General features: G+C 51.7%; 1 protein-coding gene across 1 annotated transcript; it reads right to left on the bottom strand.

The window, feature by feature from the left end:
- Positions 1 to 1198: 1198 nt before the first annotated feature.
- TMEM39A (transmembrane protein 39A) lies at positions 1199 to 13164 on the bottom strand. The gene is made up of 8 exons (XM_009898754.2): positions 12999 to 13164; positions 10380 to 10602; positions 8743 to 8826; positions 7221 to 7363; positions 4864 to 5212; positions 3851 to 4038; positions 3254 to 3374; positions 1199 to 1440 (listed from the first exon to the last, which is right to left on the bottom strand). The coding sequence occupies exons 1-8, from the start codon at positions 13109 to 13111 to the stop codon at positions 1207 to 1209; spliced, it is 1455 nt and encodes a 484-aa protein (XP_009897056.2). The 5' UTR covers positions 13112 to 13164; the 3' UTR covers positions 1199 to 1206.
- Positions 13165 to 15208: the final 2044 nt, after the last annotated feature.

The following is a 15208-nucleotide window of genomic DNA, read 5'->3' as shown; positions in this document are numbered from 1 at the left end:
ACTAAGGTTGGAAGAGACTCCAAGGATCATCAAGTCCAACCTGTCTCGATAGACCTCACGACTAGACCATGGCACCAAGTGCCACGTCCAATCTCCTCTTGAACACATCCAGGGATGGTGACTCCACCACCTCCCTGGGCAACACATCCCAATGACGAACGACTCTCTCAGTGAAGAACTTTCTCCTCACTTTGAGTCTAAACCTCCCCTGGCGCAGCTTGAGACTGTGTCCTCTTGTTCTGGTGCTGATTGCCTGGGAGAAAAGACCAAACCCTTCCTGTCTACAACCACCTTTCAGGTAGTTGTAGAGGGCAATGAGGTCACCCCTGAGCCTCCTCTCCTCCAGGCTAAGCAACCCCAGCTCCCTCAGCCTCTCCTCACAGGGCTGTGCTCAAGGCCTCTCCCCAGCCTTGTTGCCCTTCTCTGGACATGTTCAAGTGTCTCAATGTCCTTCTTAAACTGAGGGGCCCAGAACTGGACACAGGACTCAAGGTGTGGCCTAACCAATGACCTCCTACAGGGGCATAATGACCTCCAAGCTCAAGCTGCACCAGGGGAAGTTTAGGCTGGAGGTGAGGAGAAAGTTCTTCCCAGAGAGAGTTATTAGCCATTGGAATGTGCTGCCCAGGGAGGTGGTGGAGTCACCATCCCTGGAGGTGTTCAAGAGGGGATTGGACGTGGCGCTTGGTGCCATGGTTTAGTTAGCCATGAGGTGTTGGGTGACAGGTTGGCCTTGATGATCTCTGAGGTCTTTTCCAACCTTACTGATTCCCCCTGTGAGCAAAGCAGGGCACCCCAGCTGCTGCCGCTCCCCCCGGCTCTGGGGCCGGCTCTAGATACATTATATATATATACACACCGCGCTTTTCTCTTCTTTAATATATATATATATATAAAATAACACCTTGTTTATAAAGCAACATGGACTTGCCACTGGGTGTGTCCCCTTCCCACCTCCACACAGAGAGGAGAGGGGGAGCAAAAAAAGAAAACCAAACCACAACAGTATACAAAATATAAAATATTTTAAATATTTATAAACGCCGCAAGAGGGAGGGGGGGGAAAAAAAATAGACCTGTAGGAAAATACCTGGGGGGGTTCTGTCTCTTCTTTTTTAGCTCTTTTTTTTTTTCTGAGGTTCCCCTCCCTGCTCCCCACCCCCTCCCTGGGAAAGGAAAGAGGAGGAAGGAAGCGGTTGGCCGGCCCTAGTGCGCCTTGAGTCCGTAGTTGTTGAGCGGGTAAGAGTATGCCCTGCCTAATACGATCCGGTCCCGGAGGAGCTTAAATAAGACGTAGTAATTGCAGAAGAGGATGAGGGCCATGGAGAGGGTGTGGTTCCACTTCTCTGAGCGCAGCAGGGAGTAGAGCTGGTAGCAGACCACGCTGCCTTCAATGAGAATCAGCAGGTTGAGCAGCCGTAACGGACGGTGGAAGAGGAACTGCGGGGACAGAGGGAAAGAGGGCAGAGGGCTGGGGTTAGTCAGCGTGGAAGCAAGGAGGGTGGGAAAGACCTTGGAGATCAGAGTCCAACCTCTCACCTCACACCTCATGACTAACTAAACCATGGCACCAAGTGCCACGTCCAATCCCCTCTTGATCACCTCCAGGGATGGTGACTCCACCACCTCCCTGGGCAGCACATTCCAATGGCTAACAACTCTCTCTGGGAAGAACTTTCTCTTCACCTCCAGCCTAAACTTCCCCTGGTGCAGCTTGAGACTGTGTCCTCTTGTGCTGGTTCCCTGGGAGAAGAGACCAACCCCCACCTGGCTACAACCTCCCTTCAGGTAGTTGTAGAGAGCAATAAGGTCTCCCCTGAGCTTCCTCTTCTCCAGGCTAAGCAACCCCAGCTCCCTCAGCCTCTCCTCCTTGAGCTCAAGGCCTCTCCCCAGCCTCGTTGCCCTTCTCTGGACATGTTCAAGACTCTCCATGTCCTTCTTAAATTGAGGGGCCCAGAACTGGACACAGTTGCAGTGTTGAAGCGGGGAGAGAGGCAGGTGCCCATTGCTGTCAGCAACCTCTGAGCTAGTGACCACTCTGCTGGCTATAAGCAATGTTTGCACTCCAACCACCTGCAGCTGCTACCTGAGGAAAGCAGTGTTAAGAAATAAGGCCAATTGAATGTGGGCCAGCATGTGCTCAGGTGGCCAAGATGAGCAACAGCATGCTGGCTTGTCTCAAAGTATGACAAGCAGGACCTGAGTAGGGACTGTCCCCTGTACTTAGCACTGGTAGAGCTGCACCTTGAGTACTGGGTTCATTTTTGGGCCCCTCACTACAAGAAGAACACTGAGGTGCTGGAGCACATCCAGAGAAAGGCAACAAAGCTGGTGAGGGCCTTGAGCACACATCCTACAAGGGGGAGCTGGGGTTGTTCAACCAGGAGAAGAGGAGAAATCTCATTGCTCTCTACAGCTCCCTTGAAAGGAGGTTGTAGTGAGGTGGGGGCTAGCTGCTTCTCCCAGGTAACAAGTGATAGGACAAAAGGAAATGGACTTTAGTTGCACCAGGGGAGGTTCAGATAGGATATTAAGAAAACTCCTTTCAGAAATGGTTATCAAATGTTGGAAAAGGCTGCCCAGGGCAGGGGTGGAGTTACCATACCTGGAGGTGTTTAAAAGACATCTGGGATGAGGTGCTCAGGGATGTGGTGTAACAGTTGTGTAGAAGGAGATGTGAAGTTCTGATTGGACTCTATGCTCTTAAGCTCTTTCCCCACCAGGCAGTTCTATGATTCTATGGAGTGTCATTTCACTTGAGGAAGGGTGAAATAAATAACCTATAATAGGTGACACACTTTCCCATTTCCCTTGAAGATGCTAACAGAAACCCTCTTAAGAGTATAGCACTGCCTGCAAGGAGAGCTGTGTCACTGCCATGAGAAGCCCTAACAAGGCAGCTGGAGCTTCCACCTTGCCCAAGCATTGTGAAGTAGGCTGCCCCGGAGGTGGTGGAGTCACCGTCCCTCAGGGTGTTGAAGAAATGTGTGGGCACAGCACTTTAGGCCACATTTTAATGGCCAATGGTGATCTTGGATTGATGGTTGGATTCTGTGATCTTGGAGGTGTTTTCCAACTCAGTTCTGTGATTCTATGATTTTTATGGCATCCCCATAATACTGCAACTGGAAAGTCCCCTCTGCTGCAACAGGAACTGAACTCTGTTCTACATCATCTGCTCTGCTGCAGTTAGGTTTGGGCCTCTCCTCCCTCCCCCAGTCGTAACATGTCAGGCAAGGGAAGAGATACTTGCATAAAAGCGGGCGTGGGACACATCTGAAGGCACTGCTACATTGTAAGGCCCAACTGCTTTGTACAGGCAGCGGCTACGGCGCACCAGAACTCCCTGTGGCCATATCGTGTTTTCTGACCAGCTGTGGGGATAGAATGACAGAGAGTTAGTGTCTGTGCTCCCAGCTGCTTGAGCGTGGACTCCCAGGAACAGTCTGCATCTTGAAAAGTCCCAGAGCCTCTGCCACAGGCACATGTCCTATAGCTCCCCCTGGACAAGCCCAGAGAGGTGATCACAAGGCCACCAGATGGACCAAACAAATGGTTCCCAGTGCAGGAGTCCAGTGCACCGCAGCAGAGCGGGCGGCCTCCTGCCCCTGGCCAAGCTCCTTCTCCAGTAGCTAGGAGTCTTGGCATTTCTTTCTAGGAGCCAGCACCAACCAGAGGAGCTCAGAGAGCTCTCTGTAGAAGACAGCTTCATTTCTAGGGAACACAAAAGCCAGCAGAGTTCCATGGGGAAATGAAGTGTCCTCAATAGAGAAGCACTGCTGCTAAGTTTTGTGCACTAGAATGCCTTCTCCGCCCCTCGCTGGACATGCCAACCCCTCCCCACACTCACATATGCTGTGGAGCATTGCTGTAGGAACCATGTTCCAGTTTCTGCCACTTGCCGAGGTGGGCAGCTGATCTGTGGAGCAGGTCACAGTACTTGGGAGGCAGCAGCTGGGTGGTGAGCATGACAAAGGCGTTAATCCACACCATGATGAGGTGCTCGCAGGACCAGCGCATGTCGTAGTACTGGGTGCTCTGCAGAGAGACCAGACAAGAGCTTGGCACCGCTGGCCCGGAGCGGGGAGAGGAATGACAAGGGCTGTACTGCGTGTGCATCCAGCAGACCCACACCACACGTCACAGGCATGCTCTCTTGGACCAGTGATTGCAGAGGGTTACATCTTAGGAAACATTCAAGACTCCCTTCTCCTGAACCTGAATGCTGGATGATGCTGCAGCTGATGCATCTCCTCTCCCAGCAGCAGATAGAAGGGGGTCTGCTTGTAACAGAACTGCCCCAAGAGCACCAATTGCACCAGGGCCGCTATGTGGATGGTGGAGCCCTGCCCCTTTCACCACAGCAGCTGGAGCTCATTCAAGTTAGAAAAATAATGGATTAAAACAACAAAAACAACCCAAAACACAACCCCCACACTGACAAGAGGTTCTTGGGTTTAGTTTGCCAAGCATCCTGCTTGGCTTTGTTTTCTAACAGGCTGACCACCAAGGCCTCTGATCCAAGCACTCGGGCCAGGATGTTGGATCTGAGACGGGTAACAACAGGTTCCCTTTTCTAGGAAGAACACAACTATCCATCTGCCTAGGACAGGGGGTGGGAGAAGGGGAGTTAGTAAGTGGGGTGATGGGACTAGAGGTGCATCACATTTATGGCAATACCTATCCGCCAACCAGGAGCAGTACTAGTGCCCTCCGGATGCAGCCATGCTCCGCTATCCGGGCTGCCAAAGGGGAGACAGAGAAAAGGGGAGTATTAGCCAGGAGTCTGGCCTGGCAGCAGGTCACACAACAGTCAGGAGGAGACGGCGGGCAGGGGCACAGAGAGAACTAGACAAGAGCTACCTTCACAAAGCACAGTGGCAAGAAGGCCACGTAGTAGGCACTGAAGAGAGAGTTGAAGAGAACTTCCTTGATCCTGCGGTTGAAGTCTGCTTTTAGGCACTCCACCTCGTTGCGGATGAGATCTGGGGAGAGGGGGCAGCTGTGGGTGGGGATAGATGTGGGATTATTGAACTGATCTCTCAGGGACTCCCACAGAAGCGAGAGGAAATCTTTGGGTTTGACCAGGCTGCTGACAGCTGAAGCCCCATCGTCCACCATCTGGTCCTGTACCATGTAATCACAGTCTGCAGGGAGGGGCTGTGCTCTGCTGTCCTGGTGGAAGCAGCACAGAGGAACATAGACACCAAACCTGCAGGGAAAGAAAGAAAGAAAGAGGGTGGGGGGAAAAAAAGGGGCTGAAATGACAACCATCCCAACATGAAACAGGGAGCACCTTCTCAAAAGCTTCTGAGGAAGAGGAGGCTGAGGGGAGACCTTTCACTCTCTGCAACTACCTGATGGAGGTTAGCGTGAGGTAGAGGTTGGCCTCTTCTCCCTAATATCAAGTGATGAGAGGAAACGGCCTCAGGTTGCACCACAGGAGGTTCAGACTGGGTATTAGGGGAAACTTCTTTACTGAATGGTGGTGAAGCAGTGGAACAGGCTGCACAGGGCTGTGGTGAAATCACCATCCTTGGAGGTGTTTAAAAAGCCTGTAGACACATCTCTCTTCGGGACACGGTCTAATGGCCACGGTGGCGTTCGGTTGACAGTTGGACTTGATGACCTCAGAGGTCTTTTCCAACCAAAACAGTTCTGTGATTCTCAACAGATGTTGGCCCTTATGACAGGGGCACCATGTGGGAACCCTCACTCAGAATCACCAAGATTGGAAGAGACCTCAAAGATCATCAAGTCCAACCTGTCACCACAGACCTCATGACTAAAAGCTAGTGGCCAGCTCTTCTCCCCCATAAAAGGCTAGAGGCCAGCTCTTCTCCCCCATAAAAGGCTAGAGGCCAGCTCTTCTCCCCCATAAAAGGCTAGAGGCCAGCTCTTCTCCCCCATAGAATACATAGAATAGAATACATAGAATAAACCAGGTTGGAAGAGACCTTCAAGATCACCGCGTCCAACCCATCAACCAATCCAACACCACCCAAACAACTAAACCACGGCACCAAGCACCCCATCAAGTCTTCTCCTAAAAACCTCCAGTGATGGCGACTCCACCACCTCCCCGGGCAGCCCATTCCAATGTGCAATCACTCTCTCTGTGTAGAACTTTTTACTAACATCCAGCCTGAACCTCCCCTGGTGCAGCCTGAGACTGTGTCCTCTTGTTCTGGTACTGGCCACCTGGGAGAAGAGACCAACATCCGTCTGTCTACAACCTCCCTTCAGGTAGTTGTAGAGAGTAATAAGGTCACCCCTGAGTCTCCTCCAGGCTAAGCAACCTCAGCTCCCTCAGCCTCTCCTCGTAGGGCTTATGTTCCAAACCCCTCACCAACTTTGTTGCTCTTCTCTGGACTCGTTCCAGCAAGTCAACCTCCTTCCTAAACTGAGGGGCCCAGAACTGGACACAGGACTCAAGGTGTGGCCTAACCAGTGCAGTGTACAGGGGCAGAATGACCTCCCTGCTCCTGCTGGCCACACTGTTCCTGATGCAGGCCAGGATGCCATTGGCCCTCTTAGCTGCCTGGGCACACTGCAGGCTCATGTTCAGTCTACCATCAACCAGCACCCCCAGGTCCCTCTCTGCCTGACTGCTCTCCAGCCACTCTGACCCCAGCCTGTAGCACTGCATGGGGTTGCTGTGGCCAATGTGCAGAACCTGGCACTTGGATGTGTTCAATCTCATGCCCCTGGACTCTGCCCATCTGTCCAGCCTGTCGAGGTCCCTCTGCAGAGCCTCTCTACCCTCCAGCAGATCAACTCCTGCCCCCAGCTTGGTGTCATCTGCAAATGTACTGATGATGGACTCAATGCCCTCGTCCAGATCATCAATAAAGATGTTAAAGAGCATGGGGCCCAGCACTGATCCCTGGGGCACACCACTATTGACTGGCTGCCAGCTGGACATGGCACCATTCACCACCATTCACCATAAAAGGCTAGAGGCTGCAGCTTCACCAACCATGCAGAGAAGCTTCTTTAAATCCCTGTCATGGAACCAACAATCCCAATGGCTCAGTCTTCTCATACTGAGGCCATCTGCTTCATCAACTCAGCACCACCTCCTCACGTCCTACTTCCTCTTTAATCATAAGGTAAGGAGGATAGGCTACAGCCGACAGCTTTTCTTCCCATGGCAGCTCATCCCACCCCCAAGCAGCTATGTCCCCTCCACCCTGCAGGTACAAGGTGCTGTCACTCACGGGTAGCCCAGGAAGAGAAGGTTGAGAACGGAATGGCTGCGGAAGAGGTTGACCAAAGTCCAGCAGAGCACCCATCCGCAGACGGTGAGCAGCACAAGGCGCACCATGTAGTGAACCACTGAGGTTGCACCCACCTGAGAGGCCTGCAAATGGAGAAGAAACATTCATCAGCCCTGTTACACTACTGCTAGAATGTCAGCACAGGGGGGGCCTAGAGGAGGAGAAGCAGGGACAGGGCTGCCAAGAGGCGCTGTAAGAGGCATAGCTGCCCTCTTCTTCCCAGAACTCGGAGACTGAGCTTTTATTAATGATTGATAGAATCCAAAACCATTCAAATAAACACAAGTCACAGGGCATGATTAAAACAAGGCCCTTAAAGCCAATTTCAGAGCTACAAAGCAGAGAACAGAGTTACTCAAAGTCTTTTATTGCTCTGTTGATAGGCCAGGATAGTCTGAAACGCATTTCCTATCGCTGTATCCCTGTAGAATGCTCAGGTCTCAGCATTCATTTTCCTGCAGAACTGGAATGTCACAGTTGTCAGCTGAGGGAAGAGAAGATGGTGCACCTTGGCAATCCCCAAACTGGATTTCCAGTACTCATCTCTATTGGATGTAGTGCAGTCCAGTGAGGAGGCAGCACCTTCCAAAGGACTGCCAGAAAGCTTGTTCCAGTCTCCTGAGGGGAGAAGGCAATTGAACCAACGAAAAGATTCTTAGGGGTTAAAGCCAATAGATGGGATGTGCCAGAACTTGCATGGAAGGCTTCAATGCAGAAATTTTGGTCTGTGGGAAGTTCTAGGGAGGATGAGATCATAAATGAAAATGGCAGGAACTGGGAGATGAAAAGAGAACTTCAGAGATCCCATCTTCCCCATTCACCCATTGAACAGGACTCTTCCTGGATTTTATTTAGCTATTGTTAATTTTCTTGCTCAGCCTGGAGTTGTTTCAGGGGACAGAACTTCCATTTTCCTCAAAATGACCTCTCTCAAGCATATGTTTGGCCTGGTTCCACTCTCACAAACACAAGGTCTAAAAATCCTGAGGTGGTATGACTAGCATCTCAGAGTTACTGAGTAACCAGGACTGGAAAGGCAGTTCCTATTTCACTCGGGCATCCCCCCGACCTTTCCACTCTATTTTGTTTGTTCTTCCAGTCTCAGCCAACCTCCTTGTTTGCCTTTCTGCTACCTGACTTGCAGTTCCCACAGCTGCTTCACTGGCACAAGATACTGAGGAACAATATTGTACCTACAGGGACAAAGAAGTAAGTGGGACCGTTCATCTTCAGGTAGCTGCAGAGGCAAGAGAGCTACCCCGTAGTGCAGGACACAAATGAGCTCAAGGAGAAAACTCCAAGGCAGAAAGGCATCCTCAAAATCTTAGCCACTCACATCCAGACTTGTGCTGGGGGAACAAACTCTCCAGCTATCCAAACAGCAGAAGTTTCTCAGGCTGTGGTCATGGTCATGCTGTGCTAGGAGCACTACAGGCAGGAGAAGGAAGAGTGGGAATGTTACCTCAGAGATGAGGGCCCACACCAGCCTCCGTGCTAGCATCACTGTGATGAATGCCGCCAGGTGGTAGTCAATGAGGTGAAAATTCTGGAGGAGGAAAAAGAAAAGGTCTTCACCAGGGGAAGGGACTCTTAAACCACCCAGCTGAGGTGGGACCAGGAAGATGTGTGCCGAGTGTCAGGGCCCTGTGTAAGCATGCCCTAAGTCTCTCTGTTAAGGATGAGGGAGAAAGGAGTAACCCAGGAAATGTCTCCAGAAGGTCTTCCCCACGTGGAGGTTCCTTTCCCTACAGATTTCCACTGGAAAGAAACCAAAACAAGCCCACAACCCAAACTCTGGACAAGTAGTTTGGGTTCAAAGGTAGATGTAGGGCCAGGATCCTACTGTGGAGAAGAGCTTGCAAGTTCTCTTGGGAACCAGAGCAAGGACAGCCCAGCTGGAGTCCACTGTGAGCAGAGCAGCTCACTTCAGCTCTTGGTCTCAGAAATGGGCTGTTAGTGGTTAGTGCTTCCTGATAATTATGTTGATGTCATCTTCATGAGCCATAGATCTGTATTAATGTTGGCTCTGGCTGTATCAAGTTAGATACAGCTCTTGGACCTCCTGTGATTTTCCAGTGAAGCTATCAAAGGTGTTCTGGCTGGAACAGTGAGTGGACTCTGAACACTGCTGTCTGGGACCTCAAGGCCATTTTGGGTAATCAAGGTGCTTGACTCCTGCTGGGAACAAACATGAGATGTATAAAATCCTTTCAGGCAGGAAGCCTAAACCAGGCTGCTTCTTCAAAGCAAGCTGTGTCCAGCACAGCACTGCTCATGTAAACGTGAGGGAAAAATTTTTCCCTGTGAGGGTGGTGGAACACTGGAACAGGCTGCCCAGGGTGGGTGTGGAGTCTCCCTCTGGAGACATTCAAGACCTGCCTGGATGTGTTCCTGTGTGATCTGCTATAGGTGATCCTGCTCTGGCAAGGGGGGTGGACTGGATGATCTTTCAAGGTCCTTCCAGCCCCTAACATTCTGTGATTCTGTGAACTTGAAACCAATAGCTTGACAGCTGCAACACCAGCAGCACCTGTTGGCATAGTTCACTGAGGAACCACCTTGTACTTCCATGCAGCAAGGACACAACCTGCACTGAAGGACCTCTTCAGAGGCTAGTTTCACTCAGATGAGCTTTGCTGACTCCAGTATGGGGCACTGCCACATTCTGTGGCTTATTGGGCCAGGAAGAACACTGGAACAGAGGAGACTGGAACATTTACATATGCTGAGGATCTGACCACCTCTCCAACTCCTCTGCTCCTAACCTGCTGTGAGGTCCTCATGAAAACTTCAATGACCACCCTTCCTTTCAGCTAGGAGGGGGCACCCCCAGCAGGCACCTGCAATCTCAGCTCCATTTCAAACCCTAGGGGCTAGCTAGACCATGCTAGTATCTGCAGGTAATTTCCACTGCTGGCAGCTCTTTCTTTCAACTTCTCTCCTCTAAAATGGGGGATGACATGGCCCTGGCTGATTGGGGTGCATGTGAAGTGCAGCTCACCCCACTGATGTCCGATGCTTGGTGATTCCCGGGCTGAAGCATGGAAGGAAGCTGCGTAATGGCAGAGCAAGAGTGATGGCATTGGCTGGGGGACTTACCAGCGAGGTGCAGGAAGCAGGGTGGTTGTATGGGTACCACCAGACGGTCTTGTAGATGTTAATGTACTGAATGAAGAGGGCTACCAGCAGGTAGATGAAAAACAGGAACTCGAAGAGGAGGCTGCCATCCAAGGGCAGATCAGGGATGCGGCAGTGACGCACGGGCTCGGGGGTAATCAGCGCGGTGATGAGAGGCGCGGAGAGGCTGATGGCACTACCATTCCTGAAGCAGACAGACAGCACTCGCTTAGGTAAACATTCCACATCATCTCTACTGCTTTCCAGTACACAGAGTGATTGCCATTGTGAATTCTGGGACTGAGCAGTGCTGGGAGAGAAGGCAGCAGTCTTACGTACAGAGTTCTGGCACAATCCTGCTGGTGAGCGTTATCATCTTCTTTGCTCAGACAAAACCTTTATCCTAGACAAGAGATTAGTCTACCAGAGATGCTGGGCAGAGTCCAAGGGCATGAGATTGAACACATCTAAGTGCCAGGTTCTGCACATTGGCCACAACAACCCCATGCAGAGCTACAGGCTGGGGTCAGAGTGGCTGGAGAGCAGCCAGGCAGAAAGGGACCTGGGGGTGCTGGTTGATAGTAGGCTGAACACGAGCCAGCAGTGTGCCCAGGTGGCCAAGAAGGCCAATGGCATCCTGGCCTGCATCAGGAATAGTGTGGCCAGCAGGAGCAGGGAAGTCATTGTGCTCCTGTACTCAGCACTGGTTAGGCCACACCTTGAGTCCTGTGTCCAGTTCCTCAATTTAAGGAGGACTTTGAGACTCTTGAATGTGTCCAGAGAAGGGCAACGAAGCTGCTGCCGGGTTTGGAGCACAGCTCTATGAAAAGAGGCAGAGGGAGCTGGGGTTGCTTAGCCTGGAGAAGAGGAGGCTCAGAGACTTTATTGCTGTCTACAACTACCTGAAGGGAGGTTGTAGCCAGGTGGGGGTTGGTCTCTTCTCCCAGGCAATCCACAACACAACAAGAGGACACAGTCTCAAGCTGTGCCAGGGGAGATTTAGGCTGGATGTTAGGAAGAAGTTCTTCATAGAAAGAGAGATTGGCCATTGGAATGTGCTGCCTGGGGACGTGGTGGAGTCACCATCACTGGAGGTGTTTAGGAAGAGACTGGATGAGGCACTTGGTGCCATGGTTTAGTTGATTAGATGGTGTTGGGTGATAGGTTGGACTCAAGGGTCTCTTCCAACCTGGTTAATTTTATTCTATATGCCCAGCATTATTTCAGTAAACTTGCAGGTGGAGGAGCAGAGGTAGAGTGAGGAAGTAACTCCAAGCAAAAATCACTGAGGACTCTGTGCCAGACCAAGTGGTTAATGTCACTTCCTTCCACCCATCACTAGGATGTTACAGGAGCACCCAGCCTCCTTCTCCAGTATTGCAAAGTGCCCATCACCTTTCTGCTCTCAGCTCCTCTCTTAAAAAGAGGGGCAACTAAAAATGGAACAAAGGAGTTCAAACACATCCTAGAGGCTTACCTCTCAAGTGTTTTCATACTTCCTTCTTTCCTAGGCTTCAGAGGCTAGGACAACTCAATCTCCAGCAGACTGAACTTGATGAGGAAGTTCAGACATGCTCTGCTGTGTCTGACTGTAACCAGGATAAACAATGCCCCCCACCAGGACCTTGGGGCACTGACTGCATGGTCTCAACAGTGACTTGTTCCTCAAGAATCTGAGACTGTGCCATCCATCCATCTGTCCCAGCCACTTAAGTCTTTAAAGAAGAAAGCTCTGGCAGGAGGGTTGGACTAGATGACCTTTTGAGGTCCCTTCTGGCCCCTAACATCCTGTGACTCCGTGAAAGCTAAATGGCTTGGAGATCTCTACTCTGCCAGAATGAACCTATAGCAGAGTAGATCAGGGCCTCAACATGCAGCAAATAGCTTCTCTAATCTGTTAACTTCTGTATGGAAAGAAGCAACACTGAACCCTTTTAGTCTTCACACCAAATGTGGAGATCTAAATGTCACCCTGCATTCCTTTTTCAGCCCCTAACTTCCCAGGAAATGGAGGTGAGCTTTGCCAACTGTGAGAATTAGCTTCTGCTGCAGCTAGCAGTTCTAAAACAGAATACAGGCATCCTCCTGCCCTGCCTTTCTATCATGTAGGAGGGGGACTCACAGCTGAGCTCTGACAAGTCACACTAACTCCTTGTGGCACTGCAGGCAAGTGAGCAAGAGAGAGAGTAGTTGTCATCTGCTAGGACTTGCTGCTCTAGGAACTGCTGCAGGGAAAGACAAACTGAGCACTGTGTGATTTCCACCTCGGGCTGTTGTGACCACACAAGATGGTGTAGGGTGGCTGAGACCACGTCCACAGTCCTCCCCCACAATGCATGAAGTCCACAGTGACCACAGAGGGAAGTGTGCACCACAGCAGAGCTGGGAAGAGAAACTGGAAGAGGTTTGTCATGCAGGGTGTGTTCCCTCTTGGATGGGCCGTCCCCTGATGCCACATCAGAGGCCTCGCGGTTTCCCTCTCCCGGGTTCTCCTTAACCATGACACTGCACTCCCACAGGGTGTTCAGAGCAGGCCAAGGCTCCTAGCTTTTGGTGCTACCCTAGCTGCAGGTGTCTCAACAGCCCCACCTTTGTCCTCACCTGTTTCTCAAGCCAGTACCGTTTCCACAGTTCCCTCCAACCAGCGTCTGAAGAGAAGGCAAAGCTGAACGGCTTAGCTGCTGCCGGCTGGGTCCCCTCCTTCCACCGGGCATGACCAGGAACCAGTCCCCTTCCAACGCCTCCTGCAGGCTGTGCCCTCAGACTCACACAACGACCTCAAAGCCTTCCCAGGTCTGCAAAGGAGGCAGAAACATCACTTACACTGTAAACTATTAGTCACCTAGGTGACCACCCAGCCGAGCCAGCGCATGCAAACGGAAGCTGCTCTCCTGCGGGACACCCAGCACCCTCCTGACACCCTGTGCCGCTTCCGTGGCACCAGAGCAGGGGCTGCTTGCACACACAGGATGGCCACCACTGACACTGCATCTTTAAAAAGCAGCTGCTTAAATTAGCCATCAGTGACTGCTCACACTTCCTGTTGGCTGGAAAGCACCACAGAGCAGCCCCAGTGCTGGAGACCACACAGCTGCCTGCCTCATCTCGAAAGCAAACCTGGGAAAAACCCTCTCCCTGTTCTGCTGTACAGAACCTCTGCAGGTCTTTGAACCACCTGAAACATCACCTGACAGCTTCTGCTGCTTGTGGGGAATTTGCACCCCCTTTGCCAGAGCTCTCAACAGACAGGCTGGTCCCTGTGAAGCTCACTGCATGGTTCAGCTCCCTTCCATGCTAAGGGAGCCCAAGTGACTCGATGGTAGGAGGCCCATTTACAAGTCAGTGTGGTTAGCAGTGCAGCCAAACACACCTGCATGTAGGTACTTCAGATGCATCTATAGGCAGTGACTTATCCCTTCCCAGAACCCATTTTTTAAGCCTTTAAATACTTCTTTATTTTAAATGGCACATGTTAATCAATTCTTCAAGTGACCCAGTAGGAGAGAGGCTGGGCATCTGAAATCACCAGGCACAAAGGCAGAGTCTCTGGCTTCAGCACTTCCCAGATGATTGGGTTGTTATTTCACTGGTCTCCCCCATGACACTGCAAGGACTTTGCCAGGCTAGACAGTTTCTGCCAGCTAGCAGACATGAGAGAGGGGTGGGTTGAACTGGTGTGTGAATCTGGAAGTTGTTCTAAGCATTGTGCTGTACAGAATCAAGACACTGAATGACCATCTCACCAGAAGGACTCTGGTGTGTGTCTGCATGGCTGGAGACTAACCAGCTGCCCTTTGGGGAAAAATAAAGCCAGAACCAACCCAGAATCTGAAAAAGCAACCCCATAGTATCATAGTATCAGTCAGGGTTGGAAGGGACCACAAGGATCATCCAGTTCCAACCCCCCTGCCATGGGCAGGGACACCCCACACTAGATCAGCCTGGCCACAGCCTCATCCAGCCTGCTCTTAAACACCTCCAGGGACAGGGCCTCAACCACCTCCCTGGACAACCCATTCCAGGGCTTCACCACTCTCATGGGGAAGAACTTCCTCCTCACCTCCAGCCTGAATCTCCCCACCTCCAGCTTCATTCCATTCCCCCTAGTCCTATCACTACCTGAGATCCTGAGAAGTCCCTCTCCAGCCTTCTTGTAGCCCCCTTCAGATACTGGAAGGCCACAATTAGGTCACCTCAGAGCCTTCTTTTCTCCAGACTGAACAGCCCCAACTCTTTCAGTCTGTCCTCATAGGAGAGGTGCTCCAGCCCTCTGCTCATCCTCGTGGCCCTTCTCTGGACACCTTCCAGCACCTCCAGATCCCTCTTGTCACAGGGGCTCCAGAACTGGAGGCAGTACTCCAGGTGGGGTCTCAGCAGAGCTGAGCAGAGGGGGAGAATCACCTCCCTTGCCCTGCTGGCCACACTTCTCTTGCTGCAGCCCAGGCTCTGATTGGCTTTCTGGGCTGCAAGTGCACACTGAGAGCTCAGGTTGAGCTTCTCCTCCACCAGCACCCCCAAGTCTCTCTCCTCAGGGCTGCTTTCCAGCCAGTCCCTGCCCAGCCTGGATTTGTGCCTGGGATTGCCTCGACCCAGATGCAGGACCCTGCCCTTGGTCTTGTTGAAGCTCCTGAGGTTGGCTTGTGCCCACCTCTCCAGCCTGTCCAGGTCCCTCTGGATGGCATCCCTTCCCTCCAGCAGGTCTGCTGCACCACACAGCTTGGTCCCATCTTCTGGGAAACTCTGGATCTAGCTTCACAATTTGCAAATGAAACCTATCATCTATTTATAAGTCAGTTATCATCTCCTTTAAA

This window comes from Dryobates pubescens, chromosome 8 (assembly GCF_014839835.1).
Source record: "Dryobates pubescens isolate bDryPub1 chromosome 8, bDryPub1.pri, whole genome shotgun sequence".
Classification (NCBI taxonomy): Eukaryota; Metazoa; Chordata; class Aves; order Piciformes; family Picidae; genus Dryobates; species Dryobates pubescens.
Note: the sequence above shows the minus strand (reverse complement) of the source record. Positions and strands in the feature narration are given on the sequence as shown.

Coding starts and splice junctions, on each gene's coding strand:
- TMEM39A (XM_009898754.2), bottom strand. CDS start 13,111: ATGCCCGGTGGAAGGAGGGGACCCAGCCGGCAGCAGCTAAGCCGTTCA. Junction 3,375..3,850: donor AGCAATGCTCCACAGCATAT/GTGAGTGTGGGG, acceptor CTATCCCCACAG/CTGGTCAGAAAACACGATAT. Junction 1,441..3,253: donor TGTCCCACGCCCGCTTTTAT/GCAAGTATCTCT, acceptor CTGTCCCCGCAG/TTCCTCTTCCACCGTCCGTT.